Source organism: Ammospiza caudacuta, chromosome 13, assembly GCF_027887145.1.
Source record: "Ammospiza caudacuta isolate bAmmCau1 chromosome 13, bAmmCau1.pri, whole genome shotgun sequence".
In the NCBI taxonomy this organism is placed as follows: domain Eukaryota; kingdom Metazoa; phylum Chordata; class Aves; order Passeriformes; family Passerellidae; genus Ammospiza; species Ammospiza caudacuta.
This window is the reverse complement of record NC_080605.1, coordinates 11,578,548-11,600,488: the sequence shown is the minus strand read 5'-3', so window position 1 is coordinate 11,600,488 and position 21,941 is coordinate 11,578,548. Positions and strand designations below refer to the sequence as shown.

At 37.0% G+C, this 21,941-nt stretch overlaps 1 protein-coding gene across 1 annotated transcript in view; it reads right to left on the bottom strand.

The window, feature by feature from the left end:
- Positions 1-21,941, bottom strand: part of FTO (FTO alpha-ketoglutarate dependent dioxygenase) — a 222,304-nt gene that overhangs the window by 153,959 nt on the left and 46,404 nt on the right. Inside the window, exons 4-7 of the mRNA XM_058813498.1 lie at positions 14,919-15,062; positions 9,324-9,403; positions 8,872-9,015; positions 2,949-3,068 (exon numbers count right to left, since the gene is read on the bottom strand). Of these exons, the coding sequence (XP_058669481.1) occupies positions 2,949-3,068; positions 8,872-9,015; positions 9,324-9,403; positions 14,919-15,062 (488 nt within the window). The remainder of the gene's footprint in view (positions 1-2,948; positions 3,069-8,871; positions 9,016-9,323; positions 9,404-14,918; positions 15,063-21,941) is intronic.

The following is a 21,941-nucleotide window of genomic DNA, read 5'->3' as shown; positions in this document are numbered from 1 at the left end:
TTACATTTACAAACAAAAATTGATTTACATTTTACTTTTTTCATGTGAATGAATCTAAAACAAAATAACCAAAAAAAAAGACTGTTGGACTTCTGCATTTCTTACAGATTTGGTGCGGTGGTTACAGATTTTCATAGCTAAAATAAATGTCAGATTGCAAGGTTTGCATGATATCAGACCCTGAGAGACAAATTGTCTGTCCACTGAATCTCAGAACAGCTACAGCAAGACTTCCTCACATCACATGAGACTTCAGCTTTTCAGACTTCTCTTTACCCAGAAAGCAAAGCCTGCACGGTCTTTTTTCAAATGGTAACTCTCCCTTTGAATTCTGCAAGCATTTATCCTGATGTTGCAGGCGATAACGTGTTAATCTTGGATGACTTTTAAAAAAAAAACCCCTCCAACATATGAATAGCCTTCATATTTTCAAGGGAGGGGGAGAAAAAAAGGAAGGTTGGTTAAACTGCTTCGGATTTAATGGCTCATAAATTCATGAGGTAATATTGTGGGAAATGTGATGTTTTATCAGAATGTCATTCAAATGAAAGGTTTAACATTTACATCACAAGAGTGAGCTCTAAGTAAAACTATCCTCAGGGAAAGAAATGCCAGGAATAAATATTATGATAAAATTGTGTGCTTGCTATAATGTACAAAAATATTTAATAAAGCCCACAGGTTTGGGCTAAACTTCTTGCAATATCATACTCTGCCATGACAGAGGAGTAATTATAATTAGCAGAATCAGAGATAAAGAAGAAAAGAAAGTTTCAAAAATTATTAAACAAGGGGAAAGCCTAAAAAAACACACATAATATCCCTGAGACTGACTTTTGTATCACTCTAGACACATATATAAAAAAGCTACGTCAACAGTTGTTCAGCTCACACACAAAGGAAGAACACACGCTTAAATATTTTCTTTTAAGAAAAAATTCCTTGTAAGCAGCAAAATCCTTCCAAAACAAGAACAAGAACACTGAGACGTTTTACTTTTAGCATTTTAAATTATTATCGCTCTCTTTTAAAAAAAATTTTTTTAAGAATTATCCAGCTAAAGTTACAAATTTGGAGGAAAACAAACCAACCAACCCATCGACTGCGGACTACCGGGTACCTTCCAAAACACCCTTTTGATTTAACTTAGCCGTGGAAGCTAAGCACGCACCGAAACAGCGCACTTTTAATGGCAAATCGCTGCAGAATTTGTTAACCCGGGCCGGTTTCCCGTGGGATGGGGCGGCAGGGACGGGGCTGGGGGAGCACCAGGGACCGATCGCTCTCTCGGACGGCGCCGCAACTCCGGGCCGGGAGCGCCGGAGCGCGGCCCAACATTGCCCCCTGGCGGCCGCCGCGCGAACCGCGCCCGCTGCGCCCAGAGCCGCCCCCGCGCCCCGAGCGCGCCCCGAGTTTACAGACAGACCCGGCAAACAGACAGTCCCAATTAACATTCCCCTCTGTCTCCTCCAATAGCCGAAATTAATTGTGATTAATATGTTATAAGTCATAAAACATTAAAGCGATTCTTAAAATATAAATTAGAAGCAGCTTCTGTCTTGGCCCAAGCTTGGGGTTGCTGATAAATATCATCCCGAGGCTTGTTGAAAGGAGATACACTGACGCCACCGTGTTTCTAATTAGAGACACATGGCAATGTCACACCAATTGCAGAAAACCTAGCCCTTGAGAGTTCCAGAGTTTGCTGTTTTTCCATGTTTTCAACACACAATGGATATAAAATATCAAACATTCTTGTCTCTACCTCATCTAAGCCTGTGTTACAAGAGAGTAAGTTGTCATTTGAAAGAAAAACAAACCAAAAGATTTTTTTTTAAATTATAAGGGTCGTTCAAGAATGTGAGCACATAAGAACATCAAAAAAAAGGGAAAAAATAAAACCCAAACACATAAGCAAGTTATATTTTCTCTCCTTTTGTAGGGAAATTCAATGTTCAGTGATTTCTTGCGGCAACTTATTCCACAATTGCAATGTCCACTTTTCTGGGCGTGTTTTCCGAGTCTGAACCAGGCACTGCTGGGGCAGCTCACACTGCATGGGAGCAGCTGAGCCACAGCTTTTCCTGTCAGACCCAAGGTTCTTGCTGCACCTCAAACACAGCCTGACACAAATGGCACTCAGCATCCTCGGCTGCAATACAAACCCTCCCAAACCAGTACAGGCAACCTGAGGCTGACCTATGCTGTGGCCAGCAGAAATGACCAAGGAGCAGCTTCTGATGCAGATGGATGGAGAGGAGGACAGTGGGTTTGCCAGCACAGCCCCTTCTGAGTGCAAACCCAAAACCAGGGACACTGGCAACTGCTCTGGAACTGTGACAGCACAGGCTCTCACCCGAGGCTCTACATGGACAGCAGCAACAGGATAAGACTGCTTGGCACTGAATCCCTTTTCAAAGAATGCACAGTGTATTTGAAGCACCTAGAAATCATTATTACATTTATTCTTGACATAATCCCCTCTTGCAGGTTCTGGCTTTGCTCTCAGAGTGCAGGTGGGCCACAGACAGTTGTACTTCCAGATGACCAATTCTGTTCTCAGCTTTCTCAGACACTTGCACCACTGTTGTACTGCAGAGGTGTCTGTCAGGGTGTTGTACAAAAGAGCTGACAGTGCACAGCATTGCAATATATGGCTGTCATCTTGTGAGGCTCTAAAAGGCTCATATGAGGCTTTTAAACTTTTAAAACAAGCAAAGTGAAGAACTAACTCAAATCCTGGGGTTTTGGATCTGATTTTGCTCACATTTTTTCTGGCTACTGGGGGATAAAAGTAAGAGGAGACAGTGAAAGGCTGACATTGATTCTGCTTCTCATATGTTCTGAATAAAGTCTAAAACCCTTTACTAGAGTACAATTAAAAACATAATTGTGAGTGCTCTCAGAATTAGGCCCTAGAGGCTTTAAATTTTAAAAACAGTACTTACCATAATCTCCATTTTTCTCCAAAATTCTTCCAATTTAGCCATAGGCTTAAGCCACCAATCAGTGCACTTCAAATACCTCTTGCCTTGGAACCAAAACTGCCTAAGCCACTCAAATTCAACCTGCAAGATAAAAACATGGTACTGTAAACATCCACAGCCCTTATCTGGGGCAGGAATGGGGCAATGCAAGAATCCAGCTCTACCTGAACAGTCCCATAGGAAAGGAGTCAGTGAGCAAAGCATGTCATTGCTAAACACACCCTTACTGTTCATCCCTAAATACACCCAGCTGTTTATTCCTATTTCACATCCATTTGTGACCTGAGCTACTCTCTTCAAACCCAGAGAGGTGCAAAACTCAACTGTCTTTTTTTTCCCCCGTTTTTTACGTGGTGTTCATGTACAACAAACATTAAAAATTCCAGCCAAATATGCACCAACTCTGGCTCATTGTGGTTAACACTGTGGGTTTCAAATTGTTCCAGTCACAGGAGATGGAAAAACACTTTCAGTAATAACACTGCTAGAATGGAGCCCAGTTGCTCTGGAACGAGAGGGTGGCACAAGGAATCACAGCCTCCCATCCTGCAGCAGACAGCTCAGCGAGCAAAGATGCTGCTTTTCCTTAACAGTAATCCATAGTCCTGGTCTTCAGAATTCCATATTTATCTTTGTTGTGGTAGTTATGTTTCACACTGAGTTCAAAGCTGCTTTAATCATTATTTTGTACCACAAAGAAGATTTGTTTATCCCTGCTCAGCTCTGAAGATGCAAATAAAGACAACCAACCAAGGTGAGAGAATAAAGAAACTGCCCAAAGCTGTCACCTAACACTCCCTCTCCTGCAAGAGAAAACTGAACAGCTACAGAAACCTGAAAGTGGTCCAGTTGACATTAACTAGAGGTTTGGTCCATGCATTAAAGATTACAATAAAAAATATTTACATTTTCAGTGCATAAAAAGAATATTATAGTAAAATATAACATGATTAGTTGGCAGAGACAGATTTTAAAATGTCTTTTAAAAATCTTGACTGCTAGCCAGTGACTTTTTAGCACAGAAGTTTGATGACATCCTTCCTAAAAAAAAGCTGAAGGAAACTTTGTTTCCTCTATAATATTAATGAGGTATGCAGGATCCAGTTATGGTTTGGTATAAAAAAAAAAAACAAAACAACAAAACCAGTATATGCAGTTTTGGAAAAGCTGAGCATACCATTCTTCAGTTAGAATTTTAAGAACTGTTTTTTTCCTTTCTTCACTTCTTTTTGAGTTTTTTGGCCCCTATTATGCACTGTCTGGCAAACAGGTTGCATGAAATTAATCACAAGGCCATTAATCAATGAAAAAAAATTTTTATTAAAATCAATCTTAAAATATGACTCATCATGCATCTATTTCAGTCAATCTGATTTTTACCTAGTCATATTGATTTGTTGCAATAATCTATGTAATTTCACTCTAATTGCAGTCTGGCATATTGGCCAAAATTTAAATGTATCTTGATCCCATAGAAAATATATATAATTTGACACAAAAGAGTAGTTTTTGGGTCTAAGGCATAAAATAGAGCAACAAGCTAGTTCATTTTCTGCAGGATTAGCTGGTCTCATCAGAGGTCAGTGTGTACCTAATTGCAGCAAAGGCTGTTTAATGATGTGGACTGACACCTCACACAGCTATCAAACTCTGCTCTGCGTTCATCCCACAGCATCTCTGTGCAGCTCTAACCTGGGTTAATAAATTGGGGCTGGGGAGAAAATGTTCCACCTTCCAAGCTGGCCACTAAACTGCTTGACAAGTGTCTGCTCTGAGCTATGACCTCTGAACAGATAACTGTTGATTCTGAGACAGAAAATTATCTTGGTGAGGCAAGGGTGACATGATTTCTCTTCTGTAATAACTTCTCTCTGTAGCAGGAACTCACTTCTCTTGGCCTGTCTCCTTCCATGCACAGGAGAAGCTGTACCACCAAAAAACCTCAACAATAAATACTGGAGAGACACAAAATGCTCATTTCTAGCCCTACTGGAATGGAAGTTAGAGAACATTCATCTTGTGCGACAAAACTCTCAGGTTAACAGCTCTTGGATTTTAAAATTGGAGACTCCCATACATGTGAACTAACTTCAGTTATCATTAGAAAGTATTTTACATGACTGAAGATGACAGAGCTCAAACATATTTACACATAAAAATATACAGGCTGAGTGTCTGAGGAATAATTTTCATCTTCTAATTGATTTTCACTTATGACTTACATCTGTGTAAGTCAGCTCAGAATCAGGCCTCATGTGCCTACTCTCAACATATTTTCAAGTTTTCCTTTAAGCAATGATTAAAGGCCAATTTTAGGCTGTTGTCAATACTGGGTAGTAAAAGGCCAACAGTAGCATTTGACATTTTGTGAGGCAATGCTCCTCAGCCAATTATTGAAAAGTACTGGTTGTTCAATGCCACACATGTGGGTGATCTATATTTCCTCTCTGCCATACCAGTAGCCACCAACCATGCTGTGAGCTCACTGTAATGTGCTAAAACAAACCAACCAACCTTCCTTTGGCTGCCTGCACCTCTCCCTTCTCACCCATGACCTCAGTGTCTGACACCACATCCCTTCAACTCAGCCAGCCCAGGTCTCTGCCTCCCCATGCATTCTCCAAGCTCAATTTATCTCCTGCTGCCATAAAAACAGATTTGCTGCAGGCAAAAGTGACTGTGCCTCACAAGCAACAGGGCAACCAATTCAGTCTCTAGTTTTAATCATGCTAATCAAGATCTGATTATCACAGCTGAGCACACACCCTGATGTGAACAAACCCCTACTTTTCAAATTTAAGATCCTAGTTTGAAACCTGCCATATTTTCAACACAATCCCATGACATAAAGAAGACTACTTCTGGTGTTTTACTACACTGAGAACATCTGAATATTGGTTTGGTGATGGCAAATACCTTGAAAGTACCTCACACCTACATGAACTATTAGCAGATTTTGCATTAGTAAGAGCAAGAAAAATTTTCTTTGCAATGTGAAGAACAGGCTGGTGAAGATCTTTTCTGCAGATTTATTCTTATATGTATGAGCATTCACATTGTCTGTTGAGGAGTATTTAGTTCCTTTAACAGGAATTTAGTTGCCAGTGGTTTCCCCAGGTGCCCTGTAGCTGTTTGGGATGTCCTCAGCAGCTGTACATGTTTAGCAAAGCCAAGCAGGAGAAGGAAGAGGTTCCCATTCAGAGAATAGTGCAAGACCATTTCTTTTGGGATAAACTATTCCTGACCAAACAACAACCTGGCTGTGCCTGTGTGTGAGCTGTCAGGCTATTGTCCTGTAAGTGCATCTGCTCACCCTCCCACCCCCTGCCACTGCAGAGCTTGTGCAGACTGCCAGGCCACGAGCTGCACAGACAAACTGCACTGAGCACCCTTAATTAAGGTTATCTTTACTTACTCTTTACTGCAAAGTACACACTGGGAGTGAAGTGACTCACACATCTAACACACAGCACATACCTTGCAATTACTCAGATATTCCTTTGAAGGCTGTTTTAGTGAGGGAGACCATGACAACAAAGCTAGGTTTAATTTAAACTTCTACCTGGCTGCCCACCAGAGATGCTAAAATCCTCCTCAGGTTAGCATCTCACTTTTTCAACAGGAATACCTCTGTCAAGGCATCCAAGACAGGGCCCTGAAAAATGAACTCTGGGAAATCTAACATCAAGTAAGGACACTCCCCAGATACTCTTTCAGAGGTTTCTCTGCCCACCAAAAAACTGGGAAAAAATGAAGTCTCCACCTATGCTTCAGAACCTCAGTTCAAACACACTTTATCAGCACAGCAAGTCAATTTTCCTGCCCAGGAGTACAAAAGTGAAGGCACAGAACCATTCCTCATTCTTTCAGACCTGCTCTTAGGCTTTTTCCCTGGAGCAGACACAGATAATTCATCCAGGCCTCATTTGGCAGAGCAGTTAATTTCAGCACAGTCTGTGAATCTGCTAAACTAGTAGATTTTAGCTTGGTACTGTGATGGTTCTGTTCTAGTTAATGTTCTCTGATGATTGCTTTGGAGGTAGCAGCAAGGGGGTAAAAAGAATGAACCCGTAGCATTTCAGGAAGATAAGGAACCAAGAAGAATGGCTCTTTATAAGAGTTAAAACTGAAGAACTTCTGTTATGACAATATTTAAAAATAAAATATCATCACCTCTAGATACTGTCTCATTTCAAGCTCATGATCTCTTGTTCAGAGGAAGAAAAAAAAATCCAAGGAGATTTACGAATAGCACAGAAAGCTGTATAACAGAAATACAGAGGCAAAATTGGGAAACTGGGAGAACTGGCAGTTCTTTAATCCTATGGAGATTTGGATTTTAGTGCTGTTTTGATTTTGCATTAAAAATTGCTTAAAAACTAAGAGAGTTAAATGAAAGGCCCATTTTCATCAGTTTGATTCTTTTAAGAAACAACAGTTTCTTGTTCTTCCATCTGCCTCATAAAGTTTCAACCTAAAACCTGTATTAGTGCCTGAAAAGACAAAGATTTACTATACAACAAGGTAGGAAGCTTTTATATACAAGAAAAGTTGTATTAGTTTCACAAGCCTTTATATTTTCAGCTCATTGATGTTTGAAAAAAAAATCAGGCATTTACCACAGAGATAACCCCTAGAAATTTTGTCTACTTGTGCAGCAATAAATGAAATTTAAATAGCACTCTAATAGCAGTGAAGATTTGACCTTGGGATAAAAAATTAAGGGAAAAAAAATAAAATAATAGTAAAATAGGTGGATGGGTAGTCTCTTTTCAAATTAAATATAGATCCAGTGTGTCTGCTAAGTGCACAATAAGTACAAGTTAAACAAGGATTGCTGTTACAGTGTATCCCATATGTGTAACAGGAAACATCCCTGTATGTCACACTGCAAAATTATTCAGGTGACTGCAAACACCAGGGGCTACTCTCTCACCTGATGTAAACAGCACATGGCTTTGATGTTAAAGGACCCGTGCAAATTTATCCCAGCTGTGCCTGTGGCCCTTGCTGTGCAAACCACATATGCGTGTAGTTTTATGGACTGAGCCTGATTAATGTTTTGTAAACCCCTGCATGCATCAGACTCCTTTCAATTGCCCCAGGAGCTGTTTTGGTAAAAGTCAAGGGCGTGAATCTTTTGCCAACACTATGCTCCATTTTACCAGCTGTAAACACAATACAGATCAAAATGTGTTCTACAAAGTTTTAGTAGCACTACACAATATTGTATTCCTCAGCAGACAGAAATTTAAACATTTAACATGAATTCTAATTTGAGTGCAAATGACCTTTGTACAGCTTCTAATTTATCTTAGTAGAAATACAGCACAGCTCCGAGCAAGAAAGCACTTCCAGCTTCAGTGAAATCCTGTCCAAGTGCATTAATACACTTGCATCTTTTGTAGCACTAAATGACCTGCTTAAATATGTTCCTCACAATTATTTCCACTGTATTTTCTCCAGAACATACTTTAGAGCCCACATTCACAATTGTCCCACATTATGCAAAAACCTGGTTCAACAAAAACCAGGGAGGAATAACTGAAAAAATCTACCTGCTCCTTTCCCTCTAATCCCTTCTCTCTTCCTTTCTGTTAGAGAAGTGCCAGAGTAGTCTGTTTGACCATCACACTGTCAGTTCTGGTGCAGTATTTTGTGAAACTTCTCTCACTTTACCAGCAGAGGGATCTTAAGAAGGAAAAATGAAAACTTCCAGGATAATCCCAATTACTGTACCCAGGTAAAAAAGTCATAAAAGCCACATTGCAAACTCATAAAAAGCAACGCCTTGTTAGCAGCTGAACACACTTAAATGCCATTAATTCCATGAGACTGCACTGCTGAGACCTGGCTGAGTTATTTTCAGTGTAGATGATCTCACCTCATTATGTATTTCTTCTGCTTGCTTCACCACTGCAGCTTCCAGTGATTTCAAAGACAAAACCATTGAATCAGAATCAGTCTGCAAATTCTGGAGTGCCAGTTCACACTGTCCAAGTATGTATTCCAATGTTCCTCTTGAACACTATAAAGATACAATAAAAACTTCAGAAAATTTCTATTTCTCAACTGGATTTCATCAGCAATCCATGAGGTGTGGTGCAGCACATTCACAATTCACATCTGCTAAGCCTAGCTGGGAGTTAAGGCCAACCACCAATACAGAACCAACTGTACCTCAATCAAAAATAAACAGCAGCAGTTAATGCAAAGATTTTGAGTCATAAGGATGACACGAAGCACAATTCTGATGAGACACCAGGGTGCTGCATAGCTGGCACCAGGATATTGGCTTTGCAAGGGACCAAGCAGTGAAATGGTTTTGGTACTTACATCTGCCACCCTGTGAGTGGAGCTGAACCGAGGGGACAAACCAGCCAGAACACAGTGCTGATGGGTCATATTGAGATCATCTAGGGACAGATTAAAAAACCTTAAGTACAGGGAAAAATGATACTTAATAAAAGTTAATCTGGTTGAATATGAATCAAATACATTTTTCACACTTTTCTTGCTTTAGTGCTTAGAGAATACAGTCACATAGCTCCAATGTTTTGCAGAGCACAGTAACTATTTACTATAAAAGAGTCAGAAATATTTCTACTTACACTAGCTTTCTCCTATACAGTTTAGAAGTGGCATTTTCCTACCTCTCATAGGGAAAGTTTGCCTAAACAAATTAATTCCTCCAAAGCTGAGGAGACTAGTCTAAACTACTGAGGAGACTAAAGAAACTACTTGGAAGTTACAATCTGTTTTCCCAAAATCACTAAAAATGCTCAAAGTTCTTGAAAACAAAATGCTACCAAAACAAAACAAAATAACTTATGAAAAAACTATTTCCTATAAACACATATTAGGATAAATTGCACAGAACCCAGTCTTGCAAGGACCACAGAATATTATCATCTCTGGACTTCACAATATTTAAATACCACAATGACTTTCAAGAAGAATTGTGTCATAAAACAAACCACTTCCACTACCCCTTTTTCAGTGCCCCTTCTTTGTGGCTGTATATAGCAAACATAGAATTAGACTTATGACATTTTGATTTTCACCTTTATTCAAGCCCTTGGCATAACTTTCATTGTAGAGTTGCACCTTGGAATTGCTTCAAACTGTCTCTGATCTTTTATGAATCTCAGAAAGAAGCCTGTAATCTTAATTTAAGAGTTGACAAAAAATCTGAAACTCTAATTGTACAAAAATAGTTGAAGTTTCATTGATTGTCTGCCTCAAAACACATTAAAAAATACATTTTAGGTTGTAAAAGATTGTGGCAAAGATTTGCTTTCTTTTTCTCCTAAATATATATTAACTGAAAAGAAAAATCACTCTTTGTAAATTGGCCATTGTCCATCTGGCATTAAAAGCTTTTATTCAGATACAGAACACTACACCCACAATGCTATTTTGGTTCTAGAGCCAAACCAAAGCTGTTTCATTCCTTGGTCACCCATGTTGGAAGCACCACAGTGCTCTTGTAGGGTTCAGTAAAAAACAACTCTTGAGGAGTCAGCCTCAGTTTTGCATGACTAAGCACTGACCCTTAGGTCTGCAAAAGCAAAACAGAGACTGCAGTACAGAATGCAGGGTGTTATTCTCTAGATGGGACCCCCCTATCAATAAACCTCCTCAGTGATTTTCCTGTTCCTAGCCAGTCTTTAAAGAGGTGGAGGCTAAAGGTGCTAAATTTATTAATTGGAGGTAAAGTATTTCCCAGGAAAAAACAAACCCCAAGGAAAAATGGCTCCCAGAATTACCAACAGGATTTATATAGTCTTTTCTGTCTTCTCTAAAGTGTTCCTCATGAACTTTTTAGACAGTAGTCTCTTATCTATTTCAAGATACAAATAAAAGGTACAGTGGTGTTTAAAGCACTGGAAAATCTTTGATACTCTTATCACCACAAATAACTACAAGAAAAAGTGAAATGGAATGGACTTTTGCTATTAATTTTCTTAACTACCACTAACAAACAAGAAAAACGTGCACAAATAAAAACAAATTAAAGTCTAAAAACCAGAAAAATAATAAATTTAAAAGAAATATGTCAGAGTTTGCAAACTTCATGATCAAAGTTTGGTAATGACAAATACACTTCTGGAGTTCTAAGTCTTAATAGTAGGACATATACCATTTGGATTAAATGTGGAATCAAAAAAAAAGAGGGGGTGAAAAGCTCCAACACATTCAAGATGCTAGAGAGCAAAGAGGGTTCAAGTTAGTTTGTGAAAATAGAAGCAGATTAAAGATCTAGAAATAGTTTAATGAGTCACTTTATACATGTGGAAGTGTTTCCATTAAATACTTATCTTTAACCACAAGCCAACCTCTGCAATGTGTGCAACCTACTTCTGGTTGGTTATGAAAATAATTTTTTGATGCTTCTCAAACTATAATTTGCTGGGGGTGGGGAGTGGTATAAGATTCAAAGTTCATCTTCATGCTGTTTTAAAACCCTAACCTTCAAGCTAAGAGCTTGATCTATGGGAAACAGCTGCAGAAAAGTAAATCTGCCTTTGAAAGAGTCCAGAATGTATTTTTGTTAAGTATGGTTTGAAGTCATGGTAGGAAAATTAGTGAAAATTGTAAATCTGCTTGCAAATCTGGTCATGTCTAACTCAAAGATTAGGGAAAAAATTCCAATTTAATAGTAGGACCATGACAAGCCTAGTTAAGCATGCTCTAGGACAGAGCCGATGGGGCCCTTTGCTCACCTCCACGCGTTCTGGATTTATTGCATGCACCCAACACGTTTCATATTAGACATCCCTTGGCTGTGTACTTGAGACAGCAGGTTCAGTGTGCACTTCCTCTGCAGACCAATATATTATTCTAAATTGAGCTAAAGTGTTTCCGTTTCATGAGTGATATGAAGTTTAGATTTGAATTTTTTAGGCAGCAGACTTGCAGCCATTCACCAGACTTATTTCTTCATATTAAGAAAAGCCTAAAAAATTATTTAGCAATATGTCTTACTGAAAGTAATTTTCAATTTTTGTTGGTTTTGCTTAATAAAATTAATTTATGTTACTGTAATAGCTTAAAAAAATAATGGATGTGATCACCTTATGTTCAGTATTAACATACATCTAAATTACGACTCATGATCTCATCTGAAGAAGGCTGCTGAGAAGGAAGATGTAAATTTAAATTGTAAGACATTTTACTTAATTTCTCCCCAGAATAACAAAAAACATTTATAAAGCCAATGAAGAGAGGAACAGAAACATTATGAAATATCCACTAGAAATGCTAAAAAGACTGGGTTTTTTGTTGCTTTGCTATACCCATTGATCTTGATTTACAAGTTACTGTAATTGCACATTACTGTAAGAAATATCCAGTTACCACAGTTTCTTATATAGATTTGTGTGTACCACAGGAAATACTAGTGGCATTACAGGTACAGGAATTGATAGGACCTGACTTTTAAATTATAAGCAACATGTTGAATGTGATGTTTCAGCATTTTCAACATTCATATAAAGCAGTAACACAACACCACTCCAACAACTGGAAGGACAGACCTACAGAGTGGCTGAGTTCTGTGCTGGGGTGGGTGAGTCAGTGGTGGTCACAACCAACCCTCCCAGTCCTATCAATCAGTGCCTGTACAGGAACCACCACCAGCTGCAGGACTCTTCCATCTTCTGTTTTCTGGATGTCTTCCATTCTGCCACTGCTTTTAACATAATGCCAGCAAGAGGACTCTGCTTACTGAAACGAGGTTCTGGAATGCAGCATGTACAAAAGCACAAGACAAATGAACCTCCTTTTCTTTATCACTGCCCAGTTTCTTTTTTTACAGAGTTTTCATATTTTGTCTTTTAGTTGGCATCTTCAAGATACCCCCTCTTAAAAGTTAGTGCAAAAAATCTGAACAGTAAAAAATACACAGGAACTCTATATGTTTCCTTATATTGTCTTTCACTCCAAGTCAAAATTATACAGGCAGTTCTGCTACACAAAGAAACCTAATAAAATGGCCATTTTGAGAATACCCTCTAAGACTATTTAGAAGAGTAATTTTTTCCCGAAGTAATTGAAAAGAAACACAAAGACTATGGAAATGCAGAAGAGATTAAAATAACACCTGGCCTACAGAGCTCAAATCTGTAGCTCTTCAAAAGTACTAATAAGAAAGTGATTTACACATCATCTTCAAAAGAATGTTTAATATATCCTTTGTTTCCATCTAAACATGCTCATGATGTTACTCATTAAATAAACTAACTTTCTGATCTACCCTTCATATAGGATCTCTGAAAATACTTTAGCCACTATATAAATTCCACTAGGGAATAAAAAACACCCTTATGATCTGGTAACTCAATCAACTACAATCTACAGTATTTTGCAATAAAAATACTAAAGTCAGTCCCCTTCTTTTATTAAATACCTTTTGAATCTCTTGGCCAGCATTGCTCTATATGCTCAAAGTTTCCAGTCAGGAAAGATTACATAAGAAGTTTACTTGATGCCCCAACTGCTATTGCACAAAAACTGATTATAATAACCTTTCTAGCAATGTTTACCTGCCACTTAAGCTTCATTTTCACTGCCCCTCTTTCCTTCTAGGCTTCTACTTCATACCCTTACAAAAAAGGGAGGCACATAAAGGCCACTATGCCAAAGCATCTCACATCTTAACACCTGATCTTTCCATGTCTGAACATTCTTCAGAGCACAGTTAGTCCAGTACTTCTACACAACACTTCCCTGATGGCAGTGCAGAAGATTTGATGAGATAACTAAGAACAAGGAATGCTACATGGTTTTTATGATGGATTATAAAAGGAATTGTTTTTAGTATATAAACTGTGAAAGGTAAAGTTCAAAAGACTTTCTGCCCATAAAGCTGGGAATGTGACAAGTCATTCTAGGGACATTCCACAGAATGTGCCTTCCAAGTTACATTCACATAAGCAGGGAGTTCTGCAAGTGCTCTCAGTCTTCAAAAATGATGTCTGTCAAGCCAAGACACTAAACAGGCCAACATGATGTTGTCAGAAACCTTGTTATTGTTTTTGAGTGATTTATAACAAAATTTATTTTAACAAAAATGATAACCAAAAGAAACAGGAGCCAAAAGTGAAAGCAACAGATCTTGTGTCAACAAATCTTAACAACAGCTCTCACTTCATTTCTCTCAATGGATAAACCTTAGCACATGAGCTCAGCTGCTCAAGCAAATTAACTCAATTTAATTTTCTTTTCTAAATCCTCTACGCTTGAGACATTGAGACTCATTCTTGGAGTAAGACAGCTGTGTTCATTATGATCTTAGTATAATCCCACTGCCAGAAAACAGCATGTTTGAATGTAGACATACTAGCAGAAGGAGAGAAGTGTCATGTGTAAAACTGGTGACTAATAAAATATCCACAGATTGGCATCATGATTGAAACCACAAGGACTGTGGTACCAGAAAACTTTAAGACATTCATTCACATCTTACATAATACAGGTGTCAATTGATAAGCCAAGCTGAAGAACAGGAACTTATTTGTTGAACATGAGAGATGCTCAGAAAAACTGCATCAATAATACAAAAAGAATCTAGAAATACAAGGATGGGACAGATAGAGCACAACTGATTACAAGATCTGGGGAAATTCTAGTTATGGCCTGAAGACTAACTTGAACTAGTAACTCTGACTGCACAACAGACAGAAAAGGTGAAAAAAGACTATTTCTTTCTCAGCTGTAAAGTGAAAGAAACATTAAGGAAAAAGGTTCCCAAAAATACTATGGAAGTAGGCAGAGCAGGAGGAATTGGCTCTATACTTCAGCCAGATTTCATGATTTTCTAAACAAAAAAAGTCCTAACTGTAAGGAAGGTATGGTAACTTATTTTAACGTAAATGTAATTTTCTTATTTTCAACAGAAAGTTCAACTTCTTTGTCCTTGAAAATTACCGAGCATCAAGTAGATGTCTCCTTGGTGAAGTGGCACTGCCAAGCCAGGTGTCTCTATGTCCCATGCCACCTTCAAGCCCACATGCCAAACAGCTGGGTCTCTTCCCTTCAGCTCCTGCTCGTTGCTTTCTTGTACAGATGAATCTTGAGAGAGAAAGATACCACAAAAATGAGGGAACAGGTAAGAATCATAAATACAAAATCTGGTTTAGACTTAAAGATATCTCATACTGGTACAATCTTAATAGGCTTAAAGATTCTATAGTCTCCACTTGCTATAATTATCTCCAAATTCAAAAGTATGCAACAGGTAAAACAAAATATAAGATCAAGAATTTTTTTCCAACCAACTTTACCAAGATGTAAACTTTAAGTTACGTTAACTACCAAGGCTAATTATGTCAAGGCTTGTAATGGACTTAAGGTTTTCTGAAACTCTTAAGCACATGTAAGGAGAGTTTTAGTTAAGCATCATTAATTTTTTTTTCATTACTAAAACTACAAGCATGGAAGAAAAAAAAATCAAAAAATGCAACAACACTGATATAACAATAGATAACTTCTGAAAGAATTTCAAGTCATAAACTGCCAAAACATTTTAGGAGAAATTTCATTTGTTTATGTACTTGCTATTTCACTAAATCATAAACTGAGGCAAAGGTGAAATAATGGTTACAAAACACAGTCTAGACCAACAAAGCAAATCTTGGAACCATCTCTGTCATTCTTCCCTCAAAATTACTAGTCAAACATGCTAGATAACATGTGCAAGAGCCAATGAAGCTTGAATGCATTTGTCACAACACTTTTCTTATCATTATGCAACATGAACGTGTTGAGCTTGGGGAAAAAATAATCCACTGCACAGAAATAGTATTTAGAGCTTAATCCCTCAGAACTATTTTCATAAGCTTACTTCACTGCAGTATAAATTGAAAGATACAGTCAGCATTTATAACAAGGTATTTGGGAGCCATGGTGTAACAGTTTTACAGCTAAAGTAACAGTGCATTTTGATAGAGAAGGGATGAAGTTTTAATAAGTAGCTGGCACAGAACAGCTGAGAAGAGCTAGAAATTAACTATGCACCATGCCCAACTCTTGCTTAGAACTTAGCAACTGTGTCCATTTCACCGTCCACTTGAAATGTGCTTTCCTGTAATAACTTTTAAAACCTTCGTCTTAAGTAAATTCTAGAAGAAAAATATAAAGATGTATAGCTTTTTTTATAAGAGGCACACACAAAGAGTGACCACAAGCTCTCAATTTTAAAATATTCATGTCGTTCATCTCACATGGTTACTGCAGGTTGTTCAGCTGGGGGCAGCCTTTAGAAAATTAGGATCATTTATTAACTATTATGTTAATGAAATATTATCTAAATTCAGGAAGCAAAGAGACAAAGCCAATTAAAGAGCCAAATCTAAATGTTCTTAAGTGACAATTCTTTCAGTCCCCAAGTTCCCTCCCTTTTCTGCTGCAGTGCTCAGACAACTGAAGCTGTGGCTCAGGAGCAGTTCTAGGCCCTTCCATCAAGGAGCACACAAATGAGAAAACAAGAGCTAGCAAATACTCAGAAAAATCAATACTAAACTCTTCAAGGGCCTTTCATATTTTCTACCCTGTTCAGATAAATCGTAACTTAATTTAAGAAAAATGTTTTCTGAAAACTGCAAATAGGATGGCTTTCAAGGCATTTTTAATGCAATACATCATGGATATTATAAAAAGAAGTAACCTTTCTGGGTTAACTCTCTCTGTTATGCTGCCTTCCCATTCACTTTGGCAGCAGCACTGTTCACAATATGGCACCAATAAAATATAGAACTACAATCAGAGACAGCAATTTCAATCAAAGTTTCCTGGGGTCTCCTCATAAATCCAGCACCTTTGGAATGTGCTCGTTAAAATGACTTATTTTTTGCAGTTTGATAAATTTTTTATTGCTTAAGTACTGAGTTCAAATACAGCTCACAGTCTCCTTTTCTCTATATTCTCAATTATTGCACCTTATAATTATCAGCAGCAATTGAAACTGATTGCTCCTACCATGTTATTTTGGTAACAAATGGAAGCAAGCTGCTACTTGCTTTTAAATGCAAGCTACCCCAAAACTGAGAGAAAGGGAAAAATAGACACCTTAACATTTGTGGCATATCCTGAAAAACTTTTACATAAAAAGAAGTTTTTATTAAATTCTCTGATACCTCAAGAATGATTGGATGCTGTATATTTATTGATATAATTACAGTTGCCATGTAAGTGAAAACATTTGGATGCATCTAAATCATAAGTATTTGAGAATAAATTATGTGAATAAATCATGGATCACATACCCATCACCTGAAGAAGACAAATGTATTTTGTAGTAAGCCATACAGAAACGGTCAAGTATAAAGTATTTAATGGAAGTACAACAAAACTATGTGCAGATTTGAATTCTGGTCAGCAGAGATTTACAGACTTGAGCCTGCAAGAAACCTTTAAGCTGGAATCCCAAATAAAATGGTGCAATGAAGTAAAATCTTACCACAGCATAACAATACCTCATCAAACCTGTAATTATGGTAGAACCATGAAAGAGAGAATGTAGCTGCAGAAAATTGGCCACAGCATTATGGTTTTAATGAGACAGCTCAAATTTCAGAGATGTTCCAGCACTAAGATCTGATCTTATCAGGTTTGGGTCAGGGTTAGGTTCAGAACAATATGAAACTTGTTTTCCTGGAACTACTTTGGTTATTGTTTCAGAGCGCAGAAAGTAAAAGTAGCTTTGAAAGGTTTCTTGGCTATTTGGCTCCAAAATCTTCCTAGAGTTTGAGACTTTTTGATGCTCTGAAACCTAAATGATCTCTATTCAAGTCAAACTGTAATGCCAAATTATATCCTAAATGTAACCTTACATATCATTTTTTAAGAAAATAGAATCACTGCCAACACATAGCTAAGAACAAGGACTGTAAGCATTTACGTCAACATTAAATCCAACTGACCATTGTTATATTAATTTTTTACAGATTGATTGATTTTTTTCAGAATGTAAAAGAATTTGGGTACATCTTCCTGAATTAAAAAATACATAAATTATCAGTGTCTTTCAATAGCAATTTATATGTGTTACATGCAAGAAGTGGAAGAAGCAGAGCATGCTTTGCTTCTCAGCAGCTGATGGGAAAGAAGTATCTACCAAAGTTATTTCCTCTACCTCATTACTGAAAAACCATAGTATAAGAGGTTAAATTCTATTAACATTTAAGTTTTTCTTGCATACTGACATTCACAAAACCAAAAAAACATAAGATTTTGCCAACAATGTTCTTATCGATTCATGTTTGGAATGCTGTATCCACATAAATCAGGAACAAAAGCACAAAAATAAGAACAAACAATATTCTGTCAATCCTTCATTACTGAAGGAGAGGCTGTATTTGATCAATGAGAAGATGTTTAAAAGAGACCTCACAACCCACAACAGTCTATTCAAGGGATGACTTCTTTTTAGACAACAGGGCTTCTAATATATTATTGTGAAATTTAGTGGGTCATTAAAAATTTGTGGCTTTCAGAACATAAATCAAACTGGTCAGACCCTACAAGTTAGAGCTGTGACCATTTCATGCACTTACCCATTTCTTCAAAAGCAAGATAAAAATTTCTACATACCATTTCTGTTATTTCAACAAGTAATATTTCTGTTATATTATTGACATTAGAAATTATTCCAATCCTGCAAAAGACATCTACTCCATGGTTTTTATTCATTAAGCAGTACATAAAGAAGATTATTGTTAACTACAAAGTTAGATTGACTTCAGTGCTGAACAACTTTTCTAGTTTCAGAATTTTTTTTAATATGGTAGGGAAACATACATCTGTAGTACATCTCTATTTTTATTCCCAATTAAATGAAATAGCCATCGTTAGGCTACATGCCAGGATGCTGCTCCTAACTTCACAGAGTAAAAACATAAAAATAGGATTTTACAAAAGAAACAAGCACAAAAGGTCCTTGAAGATTAGTCATCACTGCAACTAACAAGTTTGTTAAACCTTTTAACATTGCCTTGTCAGCAGACAGAGCCAGTTGTGTTGAAGTTAAAGAGTTACACAGCAAGAAAACAAACTAGATATGGTAAAGAATCTAGAGAAAACTACTTACCTAATCTCTTCCTCTGTGGGAAATCCAGGTAAGAGAAAGATGGACACACTTCAACTGTTTACATTTTTTTCCATCTCCTGTAAGTTTGTAACTGAAACAAGTCTCTACTTCAAAGAACATCTTTAGAACCAACTAGTGCTCTGCAAAGTAATAAAACTTCCTACAAAACTTACACTGACCTGATGGAAAGCTAGTCATTAGGAACTTCTCATGGATAAAATCCAATTTTTGAAAATGCCCTTATTCTACTGGATTGCAATTCACTTTTATAACTGCAACACAAAATAAATATGAGTTATTAGCTTACTATATTAAAATCCTGAACAATTCTTTTACCTTCATGCTCTCAGGTGATAGGATACTTGTAAGCTAATCTGTTATTAAAAATGCTGAATTGGTCAAAATTTGAAATTCCCATTCCTTGACAAATTCTGAAATGTAAATTAATTCCAAATACTGTTAGTGGCAGTATAATTGAACACACATTCTGTAACCTATTCAGTTCTACATATGACTACCACTCATGCACTTTCATGCAGCATACACACTAAAAAGAAACCTCTCAAATTTTTATTCTCATCACTTGACAACCTACTCTTAACCTAATGCAATGTAAGTAAAAGCATCAAGCTAAATGTTTACCTTATTTTGTTGTTAGAATTGTACTTCATTTGAAGTTGCTTTGAAAGAGTTTTACACTGGAAACAAGAAAATAAACACTGATACCAATTAGAATATCAGCTTGTTCCAATATCTTTATGTTGATGTCTAAATTTCTTTTCTGGCATATTGAAAACTGCTTCTACTCCAATTAACACTGATCAAAGTTTCAAACATGAAATTTTCATTATGGCATCAAACAATGAACAAATGAACAAGAAAACAAGTTGTTTCAATTACAGTAGTATCTGTTTTAATGCTATTTAATCCACTAAGTAGGTACAAAACAAACACTGATACAAAGACGTAAATGAAAGTAAAAAGAAAACCACATAACCTGAGTTGTGCCTCTCTAAACAGTCTGACAGAGCTGCCAGAGCTCAGTAAGAGTGCTTGACTCCAAGGGCTGCTGCTGTTCAGAAATCTGACAACCTGGGGACTGTGCATTTGCAGCAGGGCAGGGCAGGGCAGCACCAGCCCTGCAGCTCTGGAAGCCTGAGCTCCCACTGCCAAGGCTGCCACAGACCCTCAGAGTCCACTGGGGATTTGAGGAATTGAGAGCTGACAAAACAAACATGCAAGACCTGGCAGAAAAAATGAATCAAGTTCCAACATAAATCAACATGGTTAATTTGTGTTTGCATTTCCCACTCAATCAGTGTTTTCTCCCAGAAAATTACTAATCAGCTCAGCTACATCTTCTAAGGAAAAATAGCTCCAACAAAAAAAATCTGACCACAGCTACTCTTTTTATTATGTATTCTGTAGTGATTCTGTGAGAGTCTTTTTACACTACACTGAGAATTCAATGCTAACTCAATACCAAACAAATTAATGAAGCGCTAATAAAAGATGTTGGCATAAAAACTAAATATATTTATGGAAAATAAAAGGTCAAGACCTGATTCCATAAAGATACAACAATATTGTTCAACAAGATGTTGAGATCCTCGTGTTTTACAGTTATGGAGACCTGGTAATATAGGAAATATTGAAAGTATTTCTAAGTTGCAGAAACAATCAAAACACTGACATTATACAGAACTGGAAAGAATAATATTGTAAACATTGATGAGCTTATAACCATCAGCATTGGAAGGCTGTAAGCAGAAAATCAGAAGAGCAAAAAAGACAACCTACTTCTCTAAAATCAAATCCTCTTGGATGCACTGGGTGCAAAACTTTAACACAAAGAGACATTTATCAACACTTCAGTTACAAAACCACACTCATAAGTACAAACAGGATCCATTTCTTCCAGGTTATGAATAAGCAGGTCATTGCTTTCGGGATATACAATGACAACCCTGAGCACAGACGGGAGGGCGCTGCTGGCACACAGACAGGGACTGCAGGACATCTCTCCACGATGCTCCACTGCCATGGCAGGCACCTGGAACTCCCTCTAAAGCTCAAAACCCCAACCTGAGCAATGCGAAACCAGAAGAATTTCAAGTAGCGACTTTTAATTTTTTTTTAAATTATAGAAAAATCAATTTATTTACTAGAAAGATCTTGTTTTGTTTTCCTATTTCCAAACTTTACAGAAAATCTACAAACTTTCAATTGTAAGTGTATTTATGAAAAAAATCTTAGTATTCGACAAAAAAATTATTGTCCATAGATATCAAAATAACTTTTAGCCTAAATATATAAAATATTTCTATCTACCCACATCAATCAAATCTTCCACAGAATTTGCAGAGATTTTAAAACACCATAATTTTTACTTAGTTAACTTACTGAATAAAAGAAACAAAATCAACTAACGAGTTATGAATAAACTCAGCAGCTTTCATTTTTGTTAATTTATAGCTCCCTGAAATTAAAGGACTCACTTTTTTACCCCTCCATAAGCAAAATTTATGTTAAAGTAAAAAAGTTTTAAGCATACTACAATAAATCCTCATACCCAGTATTACTACTTCAAGTTCATGTTTAGGTTTCTTTAACTTAAAATCTTACTGAAAAAATATTTCTCTACAGCAGCAATGGAAAATACCCCAACACATCTACCATTGACAAATAGGACAGAAAGAAGTTCATGAAGAAAATTACACTTTTACCATTCAGGAAATCTCTTCTATTCAATTTGCTAAGCCAGTTGATGTTTAACGTCCAGGAAAATGTAAATAATATGACTTCAGTTGTACATTAAGTAACAAAGTGACACTGAGTTTCAAAACTAATAACAAAACCAATAA